Source organism: Taeniopygia guttata, chromosome 1A (genome assembly GCF_048771995.1).
Source record: "Taeniopygia guttata chromosome 1A, bTaeGut7.mat, whole genome shotgun sequence".
Lineage (NCBI taxonomy): Eukaryota > Metazoa > Chordata > Aves > Passeriformes > Estrildidae > Taeniopygia > Taeniopygia guttata.
The window spans coordinates 34,691,886-34,712,819 of record NC_133025.1 but is presented as its reverse complement, the minus strand read 5'-3'; the positions used below and the strand labels follow the sequence as shown (position 1 = coordinate 34,712,819).

Here is a 20,934-nt window from a genome sequence, read left to right as displayed (position 1 = left end):
GTGAAATAATAAGCCATTTTTAAATGGGAAATAAAATAATTATACAATGGTATGGAGGCACAGCTGTGACACAGGAAAACAGAAGATACTCTGTGAAAGGGAAGAGCCAGCAAGAGCAAAACTTGGAAGGGTGAGGGCTGCTCACAGGCATCATTCAGGAGAACGTGCAACCAGTTCTACAACCTCTACAGAAAATCAGTAGGCATCAGAATAGAGAACAGTATGGAGACAATCACCTGAATAAATCAATTATTGCTCTCTACAAACATAATAGATGAGTGAAATTTGGCTTGAACTCTGACTGTGAGAACTCTATGTGATGCTATTTTTCCCCACAAAGCAGAGCAATACTGTAAAAATCTTATGCCACAGTTGATAGACTCTCCCCAGTGAGATTTCTCTTACTGTCCTGAAGATCCCTGTAAACTGGCAGCAGAATTCTCTCTGCAGCTCTAAGAATTGTTCAGTAGACATGCAGTGAGTACAGCTCCCTGTAAGTACAATGAAAGAAAAGTTAATATAACATGCATTATAATGCTAAGTGCTCATCTCTGTCCACTTCCTTGTAACATGAGAAAGAGAGATATTCTAGTGGGAAAGAAAGACAATATATTTCTTTATAATCTAAAAAATTATTCCGATAACCCATAGAAATCTATGGAATTCAGTGCCAAAAGGTAAATTTTTAAACAGGAATGTATTAGCAAAATGTGCACAGACAAATAATAAGAGCAGTTGTTATTCGCTTTCTGTTTTCAGCCTCATTCCTTAGAAACATCCTGTATTTTACACCTTTACAAAGAAAATAATTTATAATGTGGGTTTCATGTTTGGAGGTGGAAAAAAAATTGCTCTTAATACTGAAAAGTATTCTCTTTTCTTAGTCATTCTGCATAGACACAAATTATTAAACTATAGCTTCAGCCTTTTACACAATTTCTGTACACTGTAAATTGCCATATGGATGACAAATACTGTGGATGACAATACCATAAAAACTAACTCTAATACCTGTTTTCCTTATTTTAGAAAGGCTGTATTCATTAAAATGAATCATTATCTTAACAATACAGTATACTGAATAAAACCTCATAAGAAATATTGGAGCCAGGGAAAAGAACCTAATGTGCTCTTTTCTTCATTAATATAACCTCAGCTGCACCTCAGGATATCACTGTTCAACCACATCTCTGCTTTAATAGATGAGAAAAATTTCCAGCAATTCCCTCTGTCTCTGTTCTGATTTTCAGATCACAGAGCACAGTTGCTGCAAATACAGTTATGGTGTTGCTGATCATTATCATTTTACAAAACCATCCATTGTGAGTAATAATATCAAGTAATGCTCAGAGGGTAGCACCTTGCACTTGGGCTACTGTAAACATGCCAGATTTCATAGTTTATTGCACAAATATGGGAATTTAATATATTTCCAGGAAGGGGCCTTGGATTTCTTGGCTAAAATAAAATAGCTTTGCATAGATTTGGATGATAAATTTTCCCTATTGTGTGGTGCTGGATATGCTTTCTGCATTCTTAATTTAAATTGTAGGGATTGTTGTAGGAAAATGTCAGTGTAATTGTTTGAAGCAAAGATATGTGCCAACACGAAAGTACAAGCTGTGGAATAGTTTTATGGTGATACCCTATCAGAAGGAATTTGCAAAGCACTAGGGACTCAAACTGAGTTTGAGGTGGGAGGCAGGAATTTCTATGCTCTGATCTGTCTCCTCTACCTACTCTATAGAGCACTTTGGGCATGGCACATAAATCTCCAGACATATTCCTAACCACTGGATTGAGGATGGCTGGATATTGTGTCCATCTGAAGAGATGTAGCAAAGACAAGAACCTTAACCTGAGGTGCAGTAAAAGTCCTACTTGCTACAATTTGTTCACATCATTTAAGAACGAGAGAATACAATTACAACCCCCCACACATACTTTCTGAAAGACCTAAAGATACATTTCTCTCATTTGGCACCTATATTCCATTCTGGTCTCTAAGATCATAGACTCATGAAATGGATTGGTTGGAAGGGACTTTGAAAGAGATCTAGTTCCAGCCCGACTGTCAAGAGCAGGGTCACCTTCCACTTAGGCTGCTTAAAATCCCATCCAACCTGACCATGAACACCTACAGGGGTGGGGCACCCACTTAAAAATTCAGTATACCCAGATACACTTACAGCACTAAGGCTGTGTAGCAGAGATTGGTTTGTGTCCCTACCGCTAAGCTCTTTTTGCCTCCAGAGAAGCAGGGCCTGGATACAGATTTCCTCCTGGGAGTGGTTTGTGCCTGTGATCCTTCCCAAACAGTAAATTGCTTTGGAGTGCTCTTGTTGTCAATGGCTGAAAACAAACCAGGGCTGCAATGATTGATATGTAACACTGTCATTCAGTGCCTGGGATTGTTTTCCTGGCACTTTTTTTTTCAAGATGTACCTTGTACATGAAGTGTGCAATGGGTGTAGCAGCTGATACAAGGGGAGTAATCTTGGTCACACTGATTTCTGGCATCTGCAGTCTGGATGAAGAGTAAAGGCAAGGACCTTGGGCTATCTGGGCTACTGAGGTGGGAGAAAATACTGTAATGGGGAGCAGGAGATGGGATCCAGCTTCAAGAGCCTCCTGCTCAGTGCTGTAGAAAGAGAATAATGCTGTGCCTCCAGCCTGCATTTGTGGAGCATTTTTGTGAGTGCACGGTAACTCTAAAAACTTTCTGCAAGTGCCAGATCTTTGAGTTGCACGATTGTCTGCTCTGTCCAACCCATTACAGACGTCTTTGCTTATCTGCAGTGTAGGAAGAGGGCAGGAATGTGAATTGTCCCCTTTCTCTGGAGAGGAAGTGAACTCAGTCACCAGCCTAACAAAGACCCTCTAAAACCCATGTTTTAACTATTTGACTCCTGGCTGGTTGAGAAGCTGTTTTGGTTGCATTTAGAGCTCTTTGAAGCAAATTTCTGTGGGAGTTGTAATCTAAATAAATAAATGCAAATAACCGTGTACCATTGCCCAAACTTACACCCACAGTCCATTTTTCCATGTCTGTGGCACATCTTAAAATTACTTCAGATAAGTGTGGGTGTATGGTAGGTTTCCAGTCCTATTTCCATCTCTGTTTTCAAGTGTCCTACATCCCTTTTTTCTTCCCTTGCAAAGACATAAGCTTTCCAAAGCACATGAGTCTCACTTTTGGGAGTGGTTAATTCAGGCAAATTAACCTACCCTTGTTTAGAGAAATTCTTCTGATGCAGCTTCATGTCCCTCTGCTCTCATGTACAGAGGAATGTTCTGCTTAGCATATACAGTCTAAGCTTACCATTGGTTTTGCCTTTACTGTCCTCTGGGGTTTAGTCAGGAATTTTATAATAATTTTATTGTATTCCCAGGCTCTCATCTGGCGTTCATTCTTGTTACTCCAGTTGCTACTGGTTTTAGCTTGTACACAGGAAACCACAGTGCCAATCAGTGTCGTTCCCAAGGTGACAGGAAACCCTATTTGGTCGGATGTTGATTGTGCTTGTCTTTTCGGCTCCACCCATCACATTTTCTTCCTTTTTGGCTTAAGTTAAGACAAATTAATCAGTGGCTGCCATCTGGTAGACAGTTTTGGTGGGTTTTCAGGGATTTGTCCAACAGATCTTTTGAAAAGTCACAAAAGTCTCTTTTTGAAAAGGGAAAATATCCATGCTAAAGTGCTTCTTGAGCCTGGAATTTACAGGGACCACTGTTGCCCTGAGCACATGCATATTTTGAGTTATGTGAGTGATCCCCTTGTATTTTTCAGCAGCAGTTTTGGGTCTTTAAGTGCTGTTTGGAAATCAGAGAGTTAAACTCTGATGCAGCTTTCCAGTGACTGATTTCCTCAACTCCTCTCTGCCTCCAATTTGTTTCTGTGCTTGACCATCCAGGCATGGTTTCTGTGACTGCTTCACCAGCTGTCCTAATGTGCAAGCAGAGTGGGACATCTGGGAAATTGAGGAAATGCACATTAGCTGGACTTGAATGCTCTGAGCATCTTGTCTCAGCCCTTAGCAGGATGTGTCCATCTGTGACATTTGCAACCTAATATATCACCTTTTCTCAATGGTAGGTTGGAAGTGCTGTGCTAAGGGACAAAGGCACCAGTGTCTTTATGAGATTGGATTGTAAGCAGGAAGTATCTCCTGAGCCCTTGACTAGTACCCACAGGTACTGGTTTCTGCCAAACAACGTAGAAGGAAGCATCCATATCGGGTGTACAGAGTTCTGATATTTAGAAGGAAGGTTGATTTTTCACATTTGGGGTTTGTATAGAAAAGTTTCCTTGAGTGTCCCCACTCAAGGGGACACTTTTTAATGTCTGAAAAAGACTAGAGCTTCAAGTTAAAACAAAAATATTCACCTTTCCCTTTGTTTTTGAATGCATTTATCTCTGTTCATTATATTTATTTTACAGGGCAGCCTAAAGCTGAACTATGTTCAATTACCTTTAATTTAAAATGCTAGGAACAGACAAAGAAAGAACAGTTTCTTTGTTTCTAGGAACAGTTAAAGAAAGAAAAGAAAAAAATCAAAGTGCCTCCAAAACTGCAATGTTAGATATCCAAGTATTTATTTGAATTGCAAGAAGCCATGTGCTGGGCAGTGCTTGCATCCAGCTTATCTTGTAGCCATCAGTTAACAGTCCAGGCCATGAATCTCTTCTTTGAGTGCAATCATAATTAATTTTACTTCTATGCAGTGCTAGGAGAAATCTTCAAAATTATGAGAATCAGCTAATTATATTACTTCTTTTTTCAAAAATCCAGTTCTGGATATTCAGCAAAGATCTCTTGCATAGTCAGAGCTAGTATGTACAGAAAGCTTAACACTGTTAGCTAGCAGAAATGTCAACTGTGTGCACATACACCTTTGCTCAAGGAATATTGCATGTAAATCTATGGGACAGAGTATTTCTCAGCTCTTGTCGGAAATTCTCTTTAGCATTCTCTCAGTACATGAGAGCCTTGGTCACAGATCAGGATCCCTCTGTGCAAGACTCCGTATGTACACAAAAATGCAATGTTCCTCTAACCAAGTGACTTACATTCTAGACATCAGACAAAGCAGTAAATGCATACAGGCAATCAGACGTGCCTCAGCAAACAGAGAAGCAATAGCATCACGGCAGAGATGAGGATACCCAAAGTATACCATGAGAATGGCACAGCCAAAGAAATAGTGCCCAGAGGCAGAGCTGATTCCATGCAATTCTGACATTCCAGCCAGGCTCTTTCTAGATCTGTCTGCTTTGATACCATCACATCCAAGCTGATGCACCCATTTGGTTAGGCTTTGAACCTTAGCTGAGTTTCTAAGACATTTCAGGAACACTTTTTTGTGATTTTCCTACTAAGATAAGTGGGACATTTATTGGTTTAGTGGTCCAATATGGTATTGCAAATCAGTGCCTATCTTCTTGAAATACCTTGCCTTTGAACACTCCATTCATTTCTCTAACTAGGGAGCTACAATAATATTTCTTCCTGGGACAGGGACTTTTCCTTATGTTCTCTATCAAAGAACGTACTTTGATGTGTAACAAACAGAGAGTATTGTTATTAATTTATGGTATCTATAATTATCCTTGTTATGTTAATACTGTGTTTTGATAACAGGAGCAAAACAGAACACAGCTACTTCAAATGACCGCTCAAATATGCGATAGGCATCAGAAAGGGAAGTAGTGTATATAATTCCCACACAAAAAATGTCGTTAAGTACAATGTTTCTCTAGGGAATTCAGTTCCAGTGCTTCAGGATGACCAATGGCAGCTCCCTGGAAAACTGCTGCCAGCAAGAGATGGGGCTGGTGCTGAGCAGGAGGCAGCTGGGTTTTCCCCTCTGCCAGGGCTGACTCTTCTGCTTCCCACCATCCCCTGAAAGCAGGATCTCCTGTTTTTGAGATGTCTCAAATCCTTCCTGAGTCATAAAAAATTCCCCTGGGAGACTGCTGTATAGTCCAGAGGTTTTCAGTTCCTTTCCCTGGATTTGATAGTGGATCTAAAAGCACAGTCTTACAAGAAGAGAAGGAAAACAATCAGAATGGCAGAAAAGTACACAAAGGTTAAAAAATGCAATTTTCATGGGCTTGTTTCACTCCAGACTCTGTTTTGCTTGTTTGGTCTCAGTGGATTTGTAGACATATCTGGGAAGAGAGTTTGGCCCACAGAGCACAATACTGAATAGGTTTGCAAAAGAAGGCAGCATTGTGAAAAGCAGAAAGCTGGTATTGTAATTAATCCTCAAGTTAATCCTTTAGCTACAGAGTGTGCATTTGCAATTTACCGATAAGATTATAATGAAATAACTTTTTCTCCTTCATCATAAGGATTTTCAGAAAGGTAGATGGTTTAAATAACCCTCTAATCCCCATGTATAGTACTCAATATTGCCCAGCTCCCAGCTACAGAGCTCATCATCCAGGGTCAGTGCAGAGGTCATAAAATGGGTTAAGAATGCTGTTTGAAGGAAAGGGAAGGGAAACACCAGGCACAAAGATGGGAAGGCACCCTTTGGTTCAGAACCTTCTAAAGTACAGATTGGCAGAAGATGGAGAACATACTGAAAATAAGTAAAAGTATTAAGTAATCAGTAATTCCTTCTTGCTTTGTTCTTGCGTGCTTTCCCTAAACCCCCTCTTTCTATTGAAAATAGGATACTGGTTAACCTCTGGCTTTACAGAGTACACCAAATTTATGTTCATATTTCTACATTACTTCCATGTATGTTAGCCTGACCTATATTACATCATTAGCTATATGAAGCCCTGTATGTTGGAAGCGTTTGTGCTGAGATAGATGGAGTGGAGGTCAGTGTGGATATTCTCAGTTCGGTCAGAGAGAAAAAGAGAAAGATTTCTGCCAGGCGAAGCCTGGGAAAAATCTTTCTCCTTTTCTTTCTGACTGAACTAAGAATATCCACAGGTCAGGGTGGGAGTGATTTCAGTTCATCTTTCAGATATGACTTCTCTCTTTTCTCTTTATTTCATAATGCAGCGTGCATTTAGAGGAATACTACTTTTGTCAGGTTCCTCACTTTTCCCTCCTTTATTCAAATTCATAGAAGTAAATTTAAATCAAGCTGTTTAAGTTTATAAATGCCATGAATCCTTTGCTAATAGAGGGCTATGAATCTGAAGCAATTGTTATTATGTCACTCCAAAATTTTTAGTCTGTTTGGACTCATTGATGGTGCATATGAGAAAGAGTAGATCAGAAAGCCTTTGCTCTGGCCTTCATCTCTGGGCACAGGTACAGATGCATTTCCCTGTTCTAGAGACCTGCCTATGCAGCCCCCTATAGGAATGTCTCTGATGATGGCAGGCAGTCCAAGGCCATGAACTTTAAGGGATCTGCTGAGGTCTGTATAAAAGAGCTCCAGATCACTTACCTGTCATTTCCTCATCAGCTTTTCAGCCCTAAATGGGACTGCACAGCTTGGCCATATCTCTTTTAAAGGTCTACCTAACCTCTGAAGTGCCAGATAAAGTACACCTTGGCATGCAGATATTTGCAGCTCTCTTAAAAGCATTTAAACATTGCTGTTTCAAATTGCAAGCCTAAGTGGATTTCCTGAACTTTATTTTCAAAGGGAATGCAGGCACTTTTCACATTAATATACTTGTTTGAGCAAGCCTTCCCATAGAAAGCAAGGCTGGAAAGCCAGACTATGACAGTGGATTAAAAAAAAAAAAAAAAAAAAAAAAAAGCTGGAAAGAGAAAGGTTTATATACAAAGCTTAGGTGTCAGGTCTGGAGACTTTAGAAGCAGTTAAAGAAAGGGCAGATCTAGGAGCACATATATGGGTCCTGTCCCTGAGAGCTTAAACCCATCAATTCATTGTACGGCTTAGGCTCATTAGTCACCCTGGAAATGGAACTGTGTTCCAAAGTGGATGTGCTCCAGGATTTGGGCTCTGTACAGGCAGCCTTAGGTGCTTTTGCCGCTGTGTGGCCGAGCGGAGCTGTTCTGCCGGCTCCCTTTGGAAACGTCCATGGGTGGCGCAGCTCTGTTGAGCAGCGTTGTGGGTCTGGAGGTTTTGCATTCCTCAGAAACTGCTGCTGTTCAGTAATTTCTTCAAAGTGCACTAACAATTCATTTGTCTGCTTAGAAATCTTCCGTGTGACACTTGCAGTAGTTTAAAGATAATGAGGACCAAGTCAAATAAACAAGGAATGTACTTTTTTATTATCTTAAGGTTGACAGGGTGTAGTAAACGCCTTTTTTCCCAGATGTTCCTTCCTGTCTTTCCCAAATGGCGAACTCACCAGGAAAGAACTCATTGTACTGATTAGCCTTCAAGTCACAATAAAAAATAATTTTCTCCTACTGATACTGTCTGAAGATACTGCCCATTTACATTATGAATATTCCCACCCGTGTCTTTTTCCAGGTCAGCTGGTTTTGGTTAAAGTCTCAAAAAAGTATTGAAGGACATTAATTGCAAATAGATTATATATTTGCTAGTTTGGATGTAAACGTTGTAGATTATATTCCTTAAATTATATTCCTTAAATGAGCAGCAGTTGTAGGATGGAAGTAGAATTTGTGCTTAAGAGATTAATTATTATGGAATACATGAAGCTAAATTGACTTACCTAAGGCTCCTCCTATGAAAAAAAACAAACCAACTTTTTTTTTTTTTCATCGAAAAGATGAAAAATCTAAGATCCATTTTTCATTTATTTAATTATAGACCAACTGAATAGCAGAAAATGTCAGTTAAGTAGTCTTTAAAAACCACTTCCTTGAAGCTATTGCTGTAGTGTTGCACCTCACCATCCTCACTGATTAGATCAGTTTTCCTAGATAGGCTGTTCTCTGTATAATGCAGACAAGCACTCTCTGGGGATGATGTAGTGCTCAGTGAAGAAGTGAGCCTTGCATGTTCTGGGAAAAGTAATCTGGCTTTGCACTTGGGTAAGATATCTAAATTGGCAATGGTGGTACATAGCTACAAGTTCTCCAAGGTCTCACAGAGGTACTTATGAACTAGAAGCATAGAGGGGAAACTTATACATGTATGACAAAAATATTTTGCAAATAGCTTTTTTTTCTTAAATTTTAAGCAAAATATACAGCAGACAAAATATGTGGGTTTTTTTTAACAGTCCTTGCTGGATTACTCTAAATAAACACATTATCCGAGCTCCTTAAGTTGTGTATTTATTTAATATATGTAGCCCTAGCAGTCAATTATTATTACTCCCCATTCTCTTTTCTTTTTTCCTCTTCTTTTAACTCCTTTTGCTTATACTCATTGTAGCTTAGTTTAAATTAGCATGTGCATTAATCAGAGAGAGAACAGGTCATCCAGTAAGTTTGTGCAATGAAGCCACCTGTATGAAATAGAAATGAAATGCAAGCAGATAAGAATTGTAATAAACAAGACTGCATTTAATTAAAGATCTACCATGTAAAGAAAATTAACTACTAATTGGTAATTGTTTGTTCAGCTCTTGGAACAAACAGCTCAAATAAGCACAACAAATTTGCATCTTCATTTATTTTTACTTCTGAACATTAACTCAATTTTCACTCATGCTGCAGACACTTATATGTGACTATGAAGCAGAAACAGAGCTTTATGTTGCCATTCAAATTTTATTGAAGATGTAAGTTTGCATGACAAAATGCAATTTGACTGTAGAAATAATCTACAGGAAAAGATGGGGGCTGTTTAAGCTTTGCATTTTTGAACAGTCAGTTCCCGCAGCTGAGCAGCATAGCCTTATCAAGGGCAGAACAGGAGTGAATTGGCAGAACATTAGAAAGCCTGATTAAAAGAGGGAAAGTTAAAACTGCACTCATGTCATCTGTTTTCCTCTACAGGATATTGAGCCATTCCTGTCCTAACCAGATACTGATTGCTTAAAACTTAATCCAGAAGTACTTGTCAAGACCGTTTCCTCAGCTCATTTTGACCTGCTGAGCTGTGAGTAGATCCTGAGAATTGTTTCCAATTTAGTGCAAGATGTATTGGCCTCCTCTCACTCATAGCTGTGAGAACAAGATCAGACCCTCTGGAGAGAACATAATATGCCTCCCGGTCTTGAAAAAACTATTTAAACTTCATAGCTGAGGCTCCAGGTCTGTTTCTGTGGACTCAGAGAGAGATGGAATATGCTGCCAGGAGATTGCTTATAGCTAGGATGCTACAGAGGATTGGAAGTCTTGCCTCACAGCAGCCATATATCCCTCTTCTTCTTTCAGTAGGTACACATCTTAATGTCATCACTTCCAGACCTCTTCCTCAGAGTCAGAAAACACCAATGTTAAGAGTGACAAATAGAGAAAAATAAGAATACAATACTGGAATACTCTGAGGAGAGCTGTGTGACAGAGCAAACATGAAGAGAAATAGCAGGCATTCTTCTCAAGAAGATGCATACTTCATATTATTGCCTTTTTTAGAGTCCTGAGCTTAAATATATTCCATCTATGGCTTTCAGGTGATAGGTATTAACTTCAGTGTTATATCAAATTAGTCTCTGTATATTAGGTCTTTGGTTTGGTGAGATGGGGCTGCTCACGCCAATGGCTACAGGATTTGTCTCAGGTACAGATACCTGCAAGGCAGAGTAGAAGCAATATAAATATCAGCGATATTAACCATTTAATTGTAAAGCATGTTTGTGGAAAACTGAGCTAATACCTATCTTGTCCAGGATCTCCTCTTGAGAGGAAAAGTCAGAGCCAGAGGAATGTTGATCTCTGAGAGGAATAAGGTTTTGGAAATGAGGCCAGGAATCCATGGAAAAAGAGAGGTTTACTGTTCCTGTGCATGGTAAGAAGTCAGTAGGTAATTTCTGGTGGTTTAAATAGCACTGGTATGTCAGGGGATAGCAGGAGAGTGGAGAAGGTCAAGTTTTGACCTACTGCTCACCCAAGTCCTGAAGTTGGAATTAAGGTCCTGAATTTTTTACTTTTATGCTTAATAAAATAGCGGCAAAATAACCAGACATGAACTGAGCAGAATAGATCCTTTAAGGTATCAGATTCTATCAATTTAGACTGGTCATAATGCAAAGTAAATTCTTGTTTGGCCTTGTTAGTTGGTTGATCTCAACTTCTGATTTTTGAGTACTTCAGTCTGTGGTGTGATACAGGTTTGGTTTGTTGAAAATGTCAATTGCCTCAGGTCGAAGTGGTTCCTAAAAGCCACAGCTCTTGTTCAAGTGAAACCAGAATTGTTAGCAGGTAAAGCAGAGAGCATTTGGAAAGCTGAGTTTTCATTTTGGGTATGCCAAGCATCTGTATATCAGTGTTTTATAGGGGACCTGGGAGTGTAAAAATTAAAAGTGCAATAAATACTATGTGCAAATATTAATATGTTAGGATGACCTACACATACCTAGAAAATTTTAATTCATTATTTTCTCATACTAATACTGATGAATACTGATTAACCTTTGTGGAAAGCAAGAGTAAATAGGAGGATAATTACATTAATGGGTATTGTATATTATCAGAACTCATGGGTTTTTGTATCAGAATATTCTTTAATATGTGCTGTAGCATAACAGAAAATTGAAATTTATGACCTCTTCATTTCCAAGGAAAGAATGTAGATGTGAGGAAAATGAATCTTCATATTTCAAATTGGTCAATAATGGATTTTTATTGTATTCTTAGAAGACTTGTTTGAGATAGTATGCTGATGCTCAGAAGAAAATCAAGAGATTATCACACCCATTAATGTAATCATGCTCTCATTCACCCCTACTTTCCCAAGATATCCAGTAATATCAGCAGCACATGGTGGATATATATTTCAGGCTAGCAAGTACAGAGCAAGAATTATATATATATGGATTTGGAAAAATATATAAATTGTCCTTATGCATTAGAAGTAATTATATAATAGTACTGTGAATATTACTTTAAAACTTATTAATTTATAGTTTCAAATGAGAGTCATCTCTTAACCTTCCCAGGACTGTCTGTAGTGGATATTATAAGTCTTCATTTGTGAAGAAATGTCCCAGTTGTTTATTAGATGATCTATATTACTATTCACCCAAGGCAGGAAGAAAACAGCAATCTTTTCAGTCATTTGAAAAAGATATTTTAACCTCTTCGTACTTCTGCTTTTCTACTTTTCCTTTTTTTCAACACTGATTTTTGTTGATGAAGTCAGAGTTTCCTATTTTTATTTTCCACAGGTATAGAGGATTAATAACAATACTAAATCCTTTTCTAATTTACTGTACTTTTCACACTTCACTGGTGTTTTACATATTACTTTCGTTCATCTATATCACCATGTCTTCTCTTAGCTATTTTGCTAAAAGCAGAAAGAAAGCCAAGAACTGTATTTTTTCCATTATTCTTTTTTCCAAATGTACATTTTTTTCCCCTTTGAACTTCTCTACTGAAACATAAAACCAGATATGCATGTGAAGACTGGCAGCAGTAAGGGAGTAAGTGCTGGAAAGGCTGTGCCTAGCTGTGCTCTCCCAGTGCAAGTGCAGCAGAGCAAACCCCACCTGCATGCAGTGCACTTGCTGATGAGGTGGAGCCGCAAGGTGAGACACTCAGGACCCGTGTCTAGGCCCACTCTGTGAGCACCAGAGCAACAAAAGGCACAGGGGAATTGTGGTGGTTTCCCTTCAGTAAAACCTAGGAGAGTAGCCCCGTGGAATGTTCCCAGTACAGGCAGGATCTGAGGACCCAAAGCAAACTCTCCCTAGCAGCTGCACCCAGCTGTGCTCATCATGCTAATTGATGGCTTTCTTCACCCACACGCCCGACCCAGCTCTCTCCTGGCTGGCACAGGAGGAAGCACTCCTGTCCCTAGTTCTGGGGTCAGAGGGCAGGGACTCCTAGAGGGCAGCAGCCATCACCACTCCTTCCGAAACTGCTAGAGAGACAATGAGAGGCCGAGGCTCAGGAATCTGGGTGTTGCATTTTCCATGAGTGCTGAATAAACCTGTATTTAAAGAAATTATTCAGCTCAAATAAACAACTGGGAAAATTGGGCTTTGTAGGGCAATTGGGCTTTCATAATCAAATCTATGTCTTAATTTTAGGGTCAGAGAAGACCTGGAAATTACTCACTAATTTAATAGGGCTTTAGTAACCTGGTGGCCCTCCAAAGTGGACAGGTGGAGCTTCCTTTCAAGAATTTTCAAACAAACATTGCTTTTTAAAATTTTTATTTTAGCATGCCTTGTAATAAAATCTACTTCTGTAAACGTATTATTTAAAATACTCTGGTGAATTCTCATCAGTGGACTTGCTCCTACTATCCAAGTGAAAAGAGATTTGTGGGTATGCAGTAACACCCCCCCTCTGGGATTCCAGACAATACACAGACACAAGTGGTTTCCTGATTGCACTTATTCACGTACCCAGCAATGAGGTGACTGTCCCAGCTGGTGGAACTTCGGAAGAATTAGTCTCCTGACAATTTTAATATAGTGCTGTCACAAATGTTTACAATTCCTCAGATTCCTCACATGGTACTCTTCCCCATCAAGACACAACCTCAAGAGGATGCTGGGGTAGGTGTATCATAACAAAACCTTCTCTTATTTGGCCTAGATGATTCACATGGGGAACGTAAAGAATATAAAATTATTTAAAAGAGGAAAAAAAAGCTTGGCTTGGAGAAGTAAGGGAAAACCCATGTGTATGGGTCCCTTACTCTAATTTGAAGTGGAAAAATACCAGTCAGGAGACAAATTTTATTTATATATATATATATATATATATGTATGTGTGTATCCCCAAATAAAATGAACTGTCTGATTTGAAGTGTCACTGGTCTGATTGTGATTTCCTTATTCAAAATTTGATTTAGGCAAGTGCTTGTTACCAAAAATAGGGTTTGTTTTAGGTGGTACTTCCTTGTTGCCAGCCTTGTGCAGTCCCTTCTAGTAAGGTGGAAACAGGTGAGCTCAATAGGTAACCTCTTTCCATCCAGGTAGCAATAGAGAAGAGAATTGTTGCTTTTGATTCTTTAACAGAGAGTGAGGAATTTAAGTGTTAGAGGAGCATTGAGAATCCAAAGAGTCTAGAGGAGGACCTGAGACTATAAGCATCTTCTATTAGAACATACAAACACATCATCAAGTTCAGGCCCTTCCTCATCTTTCAAGACAATGCAAAATGTTCTGTTTTCAGCCCTGTTCCTCAGCATAAAAAATGCAATAGAGAAGTCTGTGTGATCAATGCTAATATTGTTTATATAATTTCTAATGTATCTAAACATTATTTAAAGAATTTTATTAATTGATTTTCTTCAAAAAGGTTCTTTTGGTACCCATATTTATGGAAGAATTACCTCTAGAACTGTGATCTGTTGTTTGTCCTCTCATGAACTTCTAAGAAGATTGCTTTATATTCAGTTTTAATTCAATGTATACCTTTTAATGCATTAAATATGCACCTAAGAACTGGTTCTTCTTTCCAGAGTAAGTAAGATACTAAAAGTAAAGTAAGTAAGATCAGTGTTCATCAATAATCCCCATAAATGGTAAAAGCTGTAAACTCACAGTTATAATTAGATCAGGTATATTTTTTGTTGTTGTTAAAAAGGAAATTGCCATGTTGCCAAGACTGTCAGTTATAACAATGTAAAAGCCAAAGAAAATATTAACATTTTCACTGTACTTTGTTATTGGACAATGGGAATACTTTTCTTCTATATTAGGAAATCCCAGTAGGTTCTCCCAGAAGTATGTATGAATCTAAATTGCTACCCATTTCTCAAGCATAGGTAGTCTAAGCAGATTTGTAGGGATTCATTGCACTGCTCTTCCGTGGATTTCTGGATGGTTTTCAAAAGACTGGATTTGCAATATACGTACTCAGAGACACCTGCTTAAGGACTGCCTTTTTCCGTGGAATAAATTGCTAGTCATGGTCAGAAGAGGTGCTTTGGTCAGAAATTCTGTGGAATAAGTTGCTAGTCATGGTCAGAAGAGGTCAGAGGAGGGGTTTTGTGACAGAGAGGTCTAACAGGATGTTTTCCTTGAGAGGTGGTGTGGAGCTGAGAACTGATTTTCCCCCAGTCTGGCACAGTCCCCAGGGAAACGGGATAGGCATATGAGCCAGCACCCTCCTGTAGGGTCCAGCTGAGAGCAGCCACCATGGTGTGCCCACTTCCCAGACTATCACAGCTCTGGATCTGGGTGTGAGTGCTGGTATTGCTGGCTGACGCTCCAGTGCCATGCAGGCTGTGCCACAAGGTACAGAGCACTACTGGTAGTCTGCGCATGTACCACTTTCCCATCATTTTTTGCTCAGGATGCTACTTCACTTCTGCCTACCTTCTAGCACAATTAACAGAATCATACCCCACCCACTTCCCTGTACCAACAGAAATTGACCCCATCTACCCCTGGAGGCAGCCAGACACCCACTGCTGACTCACTGTTACCATCTGCAGGTCTGGGCAGCAAAGCTCTTGCTCCCACCCACCCATCGCCTAAGCTGAAATAGGCTTGTGAACAAAATGACACAATGTGAGATTCGCCTATTCCACCAGGTGGTCTTGTCTCTTGGACATTATTGCTTTGTGCTTTGCTAAGTGACAGGGGAGTGACTGGAGTAATTTCTATTCATGTAGACTGACATGATAGAAATCGCTCAATTTAAAATAAAATTACTGAAACATCTGCTGACGTGTATGAAGTTCAATGAGGTGAAATTCCAGGTCCTGCCCTTGGGCCACAAAACCTCCTTGCAGCTCCACAGGCTAGGGCAAAGTGGCTAGGAATCTGCACAGTGGAAAAGGACATAGAGGTGCTGGTCAACATGAGCTGAACATGATCCAGCATGCGCCCAGCTGGCCAAGAAGGCCAATGGCATGCTGGTCTGTGTCAGGAATAGTGTGGTCAGCAGGATCAGGGCAGTGACTGTCCCCCTTCACTCAGCACTGGTGAGGCCACACCTTGAGTCCTGTGCGCAGTTCTGGGCCCTGCACTACAAGAAGGACATAGAGGTGCTGGAGCATGTCCAGAGACAGGCAATGGGGCTGAAGAAGGAGCACAAGTCCTTTGAAAGGCTGATGAGGGAGCTGGGGATCTATAGCCTGGAGAAAAGGAGACTCAGGGGAGACATTATTACTCTCTACAACAAGCTGAGAGGGCATCAACCTCATCTCCCGCACCATTAGGAACAGACAACGGAAAATGGCTTCAAGCTGCACCAAGGGAGATTCAGGGTGAAAGTTAGGGAGAACTGTTTTACTGAAAGGCTTGTCAAGAATTGGAATGGGCTTTCCAGGGATGTGGTGGAGTCACCACCCCTGTTCAAGAAACAATTGGACATGACACTTAATGCTGTGATTTAATTGGCATGGTGGTGCTCAATCAAAGGTTGGACTCACCAGTCTTGGAGGTCATTTCTAACCCGAATGACTCCATGCTTCTGTAGAGGAAAGCATTCCCCCAACATTGGCATTTGCCTCACAGATACTATCAGATGATGTCTGTATTATATGTGGTATTACTGTAAAAGGGACAGTTGTGTCTTAACATCCAGTGTTCAGAGAGGTGTGTAATCACACTCTCCCAGCAGTTCTCCTATAGATGAGAAATGCACACAACCAAGCAGAATTTCAGCAGAAAAACTAGAATCACCGGATAATAGATTATACAGTAAATGGTTAAGCATTGGTATAGGGGATTTTACAAATGGGCAAGGTGTAGAGTTATACACCGATCTGGCAGGATGACTATTAGGAGAGACTTGAGACAATCGTATGCTATGTTTGTGTATATCCAAGCATGGCAGAGTAACCAAGAGTTCAAAGAACTTCCTTGGAAGCACATCTTAATGGAGAGCCAATAATGTGCCGAGTTAGGAATCAAACTGGTGTTCCCATATCTCTGTATGTGCATAGCTGCTTGGTAAATGCTAACTGAGCTGAGCATCTGTGGTCCAGCTCAGCAAGCTGAATCTGTCAGTCTTACAGGACTGATTGCTGCTTAGTAAACACCAAAGCTTTGATAAATGCCTATAAATTTGTGTTTAGTCATCACAGTTTGCAGACCATGGATTTTTTGCAATCAATATGCCTAAAGTTAAGAGTCAAGTAGATAATATTTGATTGCTGTGTTGAAAATACAAAAGAAAGCCAGTTGTCTTAAGTGTTGTTTTAAGAAAGCTCCAAAAAGAATAGGGCTCATACCAAGCCCCATACAAGTGTGGTGTATTTGTATTTTCATGGCTGAAGGTTGTTACGAAATCCAACTTTATTTTCCTGTAGAAATGGAAATGTTACGAATTTTATAGTCATGTAAGAGATGTTTGGCATTTCAAAAGCCCCTTTTAAGTCTGAGACCATTCCTTTTCCTCAGACACAGATAATTTATTGTGGTTTATTGCCTCTCCCTTCCCTTCTACCTAGCATGAGACATTGTCTACTGTGTTGGTAGTCGCAATGTTTACTCTGCCTTTCACTTATTTCTGCTGTTTGTATAAAATTTTCCTGCTCCATTATGTATGTTTAGTATCAATAAATTCTTCAACATGAACCTGACATAACTGTGAATTTATTTCACACTGTTATGTGTATCAGGTAGAAATATATCCCCTGTGCTTTTCTCTGTGAAATATTTCTTCCTTACCAAAATAACACTTTCACATTTGACATTCATAACAATAAAGAGCATATAGGGAGCTGTTTCTGCTTCTAAGAATAATTCAAATAGTTGCCCCCAGCACACATTTTTGCAGCATTGGTTGTTAGATTAAAGAAGTAGAATGTACTTGGTTTTCCGTCTGCTCAGTGGTTCCAGTGAAACCAGTCTTGGAGTCTTTGCATGCCCAAATCCATCAGTGACTATAGAGAAAGTCATGGTGCATAAAAAACTCAGGATCAGCTTCATGAGTATGGGATTTACAGTAACACAGATCTCCTATAACCATTTGAATTATTTTCTAATGCAGACGAGGATCCAATGTCTCACTAACTTTGGATATGAGCAGCTTGGGAAGTGTTGAACCCTTCGTCACTGTGCCAACACCACGAGAAAAAGTAGCGATGGAATACCTGCAGTCAGCTGGCCGCGTCCTGACACGGCAGCAACTTCGAGACACAGTTTCATGTTCTCATTTACTTCAAACAGAATTCATGGTGAGTTTAACAACATGCTTGAAATGAAGATTTTTGACATTGTGGCACAACAGAAACTGTTACAAAAAAATAATTGGGTGGCACTTTAATGCCAAGGTACAAATTGTTTCCAAATGGCAGATTAGAGAGATATTCAAGGTGGTGTTTTATGTTTGTGCACTAAAGACAGAGGAGTCAGTTTTATCTGTGGATAATATAGATTCCTCTTGGTTTGAAGTCCCATCATAGATGGGCTAAGTATTATAATAGACCTACAGTGCAAACAGTCAGAACTGTAACACTGTGACAGTTTCAACGAGATAACAAAGACTATGATGAAAACACAGTCATAATTGAAGATTTTGTTTATTCCCAGGTAAACACATGTATGTTTGCAATTTGAGCACTAAATTTTTAGTCACTGTAAATTATTTTTTGGAGCAGATAGGGACACCCACACTTTTTTCCCAAGGTCCAAAATGCCTTTAACAAGCAGGCCATACAGCAGCCTAATATACTCAAGACAAAAAACCCTGAAGTATTTTACAAGTGCATTTATTAGTAAAAAGGGTAAGAATCTAAAATGAAGAAAGTAGCCAGGTGGAAAAAAGTCAGAGCAGAAAAACTCAGTCAGGGAAAACACATTATAACACATTACTTTAAGAAGACCTGAAAAAGTCTGGTATTGTAAAACACTCAGATGAAAGAAGCTGTCAGAAAAAAGGAGTCATATTTTACAAGGGAAAGAGAAAAGAGCATAAACTGATGCCAGTTGAATGTGAAAGCTAAGTAATGCAGGACAAAAAATTTTGAATTTAAAAAATCGTAACTTCATGTTTAAACAGATCAAAAGCATGACGCTTACTAAAGAATCATCATCAATTGATGATCAAAAGGCTAGAAAAGTGATTTGAGGAAATTGAACCAGTAGATGAGAAATGACTTCATTATTTTTATCTGCATTGACCCTAGAAGAACTTATGCAATTTCCTACATCTATAGCAGGGATAGGTTCAAGCAGATCACTAGAAGTTCTGTCTGAGTGTGAAGCATTAGTGGAAGGGATGCTATAACAAATCAATAAAATTAATAAAAGTAAGCTAGTAGTCATCCAGGAATCCTAAAGGAGTCCATATATGCACTTACTGATGTATTAAGTGGAGAGGTGTGATGTAGCAGTTGTGCTTCAGCAGCTGAGAAACCAGAGGGCCAGAAGTAGCAGTTTTTCAGAAGGGTTCCAGAATTGATCCAGAGACCTGTATGTCTAGAAATCTGATGTCTAAATCAGAGAAACTGGAAGGAATTAAAATTAAACAGGCCAGAGCACATGACTCTAGGTTTCCTTTTGTTTCCAATTTGTGCATGTGAATCAACCAGTGATGTTTGCCATCTTACTCTAAAAATAGCTTTTCATTATGAATAATTGCATCCTATGGAGCAGCCTCTTCAATTGCCTTTAAAATCCAAGGTTTATTGTAAAAGTCATTTGCTTAAGAAAAGTAAATCCCTCAATTCTTCTTCCAAAAAATGGACAGACAGTGTACACAGAAAAAATTACAATCATCCAACATACTTTTCTCACCAGTTATGCCATAGGTTCTCTGCCATTCTGCTGCTTAGGCAGGAAAGTCGGAAGAAATAACTTCATCATGCCTAAGCCCCCCATGTTAAGAGACAGTTTGTACAGACAAATTAGCACCTCATAGAATCCTGTTGACTCGAATCGTCTCACACAGCAGTTGTGCACAGCTTTGGGGAGACAGAGTCACATTTTATTTGTCCCTCAGGGGGGCACAACATGGCTTTGGCCATTCGGTGTTTTCACAGAATTTTATTGAAAAGGTCATGACTCGTCTATTCTGTTTTTAAACCATTTTTAGAAATGTGTTTTAAGATGAAGCTCTTGAACAGTATCTGTTTGCTATGTTCCTTGCCACAGATAATAGCTCAAGTAGGAGCTTGAGGCATGCAAAGAACGCAGTATATAACCCTCAGCCATTGTCACACAGTTCATTTTAACTAGCTAAAGAAAGACAGTAAGGCAGTCTTCTGAAGACTAGAGTTTTTAGCTCTCATGAAAAGCTTCCAAATATGAAAAAAGTAGAGAAACGGTCGAAGTTTTCACTGGAAAATTAAAATATTAATAGTTTCAGGTTATTTTTTGTTCTTTTTTTTTTTTTTTTTTTTAATTAACAACTGAAGAGATATTACTTCATTAAAGGGTATATTTGGCTGGGAGAACATACCTGTTTTGCAAGGAGAAAGAACCATAATTTGCCCAGCATATATGTTTCCTTTAGTAGCCTGAGTTGCTACTCTTCAAAGGACAGAATATCAGAAGTTGGTGATAGAAGATAAAATTCATACCCAAAACACCCAAATGTCAAAAAATACAGTCCTGCATGAGAAAGTGCCTAATCATTAAATCTATAAAATTAGGTCCTGAAAAATAGGAGGGATGAGTATAATGACTACCTGCCTGAATTTTCCTAAATTTTACTACATTTTCTTGAATGCTTTCAGAGATCCAAATCATACTTCTTCAAGTGTATGAATAGCACTTAAAAGCTAATGTGAGCTAGAATACCTGCTATTAGAAGGTATCACTCAGAGAGGGAAACCAGCCCATGAACAATATGCATATGCATCTATAATTGCATGAAAGTGACTGAGCACTTGCATGCAATTATATATAACTATGTCCAGTTTGTGCATTATTTGCAATTATTTAATTAAATATATATGTTTAATAAAATAATTATATATATATTGCCTATATACATCTACAGAGTTTGTATACTAGTTTGCACATGTTCCTGCTATTTGCAGTCTGCTGGGCTT

The 20,934-nt window shown here is 39.1% G+C and overlaps 1 protein-coding gene across 1 annotated transcript in view; it reads left to right on the top strand.

The window, feature by feature from the left end:
• The window catches only part of PTPRR (protein tyrosine phosphatase receptor type R), a 135,702-nt gene that overhangs the window by 88,815 nt on the left and 25,953 nt on the right, over nucleotides 1-20,934 (top strand). Inside the window, exon 7 of the mRNA XM_012569001.5 lies at nucleotides 17,928-18,114. Coding sequence (XP_012424455.4) covers nucleotides 17,928-18,114 — 187 coding nt within the window. The remainder of the gene's footprint in view (nucleotides 1-17,927; nucleotides 18,115-20,934) is intronic.